Here is a 2,500-nt window from a genome sequence, read left to right as displayed (position 1 = left end):
TATTTGATCCTCCTCCGTCAGGTGTCTAATAATATGTCCTTTCCGAGATCCTTCCCTCCTCCATTCTCATCATATGAGGCGTCCAGAAACAAAGGGGCATCGTCGCCACTTTAAATGGTTTCGAGTTAAGCAGGGATCGTGGAAGACGTAAGCCTCCTGTATACTCGCATGCATATCCCTGCTTAACTTGAAATCAGTAAAAGTGGCTGGGATGCCCCTCTGTTTCTGGACGCCTCGTATGACGAAACTGTTTCAATTGATCTCTGTAGATTTGCATTTACTAAGTCCATTTCAAGGTCTCAATATTATTATCTGTTTTCATTTTTCTTTTCGTTTTCTTTTTTTATACCTCTTGTTAAAGTTATTAGATAGATTGATACAATAAACAACGGGAATGGCTGCTAGTTTATTTGATTATGAGAATATTTAAACTCAAACCAATAAGAACTTTCACATTTTGTTCTGGCTTTCTTCAACACAAAATTATTTGATTGAAGGGCTCAGATCTCCGTGTATGTACGGCTTTTGTCCAAAAACTACTCAGTCTATAGAAACAAAAATCTAATATCAGTCAGATCTACAAAGCACAACAACTGTCTAGAAATGATTTTGAGATAACAATTGAAAACTCAAGTACAAATGGTACAAGTAGGTTATTATCATTGACGTCCAGAAAAGATGATCCCAAGACAGACAAAATGCCACCTTGAGGTCAGTTTGTCCACTACTCTTTGTTGCTTCCAAATTTGCCGACACTGATCTCAAGCAGGAGCGACAGAAGACCCAATCCAAGCCCTGTAGGAATAGAAATAAATAAGTAAATAAATAAATAGATTAGTTAAATAATAAATCAATTAATTTTAATGAATAAGTAAATACTTAGGTATATAAATAAATAGATTAGTTAAATAATAAATCAATTAATTTTAATGAATAAGTAAATACTTAGGTATATAAATAAATAGATTAGTTAAATAATAAATCAATTCATTTTAATGAATAAGTAAATACTTAGGTATATAAATGAATAGATTAGTTAAATAATAAATCAATTAATTTTAATGAATAAGTATATACTTAGGTATATGAATAAATAGATTAGTTAAATAATAAATCAAATAATTTTAATGAATAAGTAAATGTTTAGGTTCATAAATAAATAAATATATAAATAAATAAGCAATTAATGAAAAGAAAAATCAATGAATGAATGAATCAATCAATATATCAATAAGTTGACAAATAAATAGATATATAAATAAGTAAATTAATGAGTAAATGAATGAATGAATGAATGAATGAATGAATGAATGAATGAATGAGTGAATGAATTAATAGATAAATGATTTGATAAATAGATAAGTGTTCATAGCACCACAGAATATTTGCTTCTTCCTGTAAGACCAATTGTCCTCGCCTCAGCTGTTTGAAATCGTATGATGTAAAAGTTATTAATAATAATAATAATAATAAAAGATAAAGAAATAAAAGTCTTCCAGATCCACAAATAATCTTCTCAATAAACCTTTCTTTTGAAAGAAGATGCGAAAAAAAGATAAACTTCATAGTATTTCCGGTGTTATCATAAGATTTTATTCAGATAAAAAGGAGTTGAATTCCTAGGTACTAAATCGGCTGTGACTTTTCCCCATTGAACTATAATGGAGAGGTCTAATGTATAAAATCTTCCTGAAATCTTTATCTAATATCGTAGTCAGGGACACTCCTCCATTTTTGAAGTTACAAAACATTTAACTTCATCAAAAATGAATGTGTGTGTGTGTGTGTGTGTGTGTGTGTGTGTGTGTGTGTGTGTGTGTGTGTGTGTGTGTGTGTGTGTGTGTGTGTGTGTGTGTGTGTGTGTGTGTGTGTGTGTGTGTGTGTGTGTGTGTGTGTGTGTGTGTGTGTGTGTGTGTGTGTGTGTGTGTGTGTGTGTGTGTGTGTGTGTGTGTGTGTGTGTGTGTGTGTGTGTGTGTGTGTGTGTGTGTGTGTGTGTGTGTGTGTGTGTGTGTCGTTCTTTCTCTCTCTTTTAATTTCTGTACATTTGTCGTCCACTAAGAGAGGCTGAACAATGTTCATCACGATTGGGGCGAATATCTCTTGGCAATACAGTCTAGACATCAGGGAGCCAATAATAAGTGACGTCATGTCGACTGTATATCCGCAAACCGTTGATTGTTCATTTCATGATCAAAAAAATCCTCATAATTATAACGTCCTGATATCATAATAATGAAAAAATATTCATAAAAGAGAATAATGATAGTTAGGACTAGGAAAAATAACGCCAAGAAGCTGAGATATGAATTGAGGACAATTTTCTTGCAGAAAAGCGAATTCATGGTTATAGGATTGTAGAAGGCGCCGACCTTCACATGCAGACGCATAAAACTGTCGTGTATGAGCAGTTAAGTCCAAGTTCAAGATCAGATTCAGACATTCACGTTGGTCCGTTTGCTTTCGCTTCTATTTCTGGGACATTTCGAAACATCTTCCATCC

General features: G+C 32.9%; 1 protein-coding gene across 1 annotated transcript in view; it reads right to left on the bottom strand.

Moving 5' to 3' along the window:
• Window positions 1–415: 415 nt before the first annotated feature.
• LOC143041690 (uncharacterized) overlaps window positions 416–2,500 on the bottom strand; it is a 9,367-nt gene continuing 7,282 nt past the window's right edge. Inside the window, exon 3 of the mRNA XM_076213696.1 lies at window positions 416–795. Coding sequence (XP_076069811.1) covers window positions 725–795 — 71 coding nt within the window. The 3' untranslated portion in view covers window positions 416–724. The remainder of the gene's footprint in view (window positions 796–2,500) is intronic.

This window comes from Oratosquilla oratoria, chromosome 31 (genome assembly GCF_046742065.1).
Source record: "Oratosquilla oratoria isolate Oo_2021 chromosome 31, ASM4674206v1, whole genome shotgun sequence".
Lineage (NCBI taxonomy): Eukaryota > Metazoa > Arthropoda > Malacostraca > Stomatopoda > Squillidae > Oratosquilla > Oratosquilla oratoria.
Note: the sequence above shows the minus strand (reverse complement) of the source record. Positions and strands in the feature narration are given on the sequence as shown.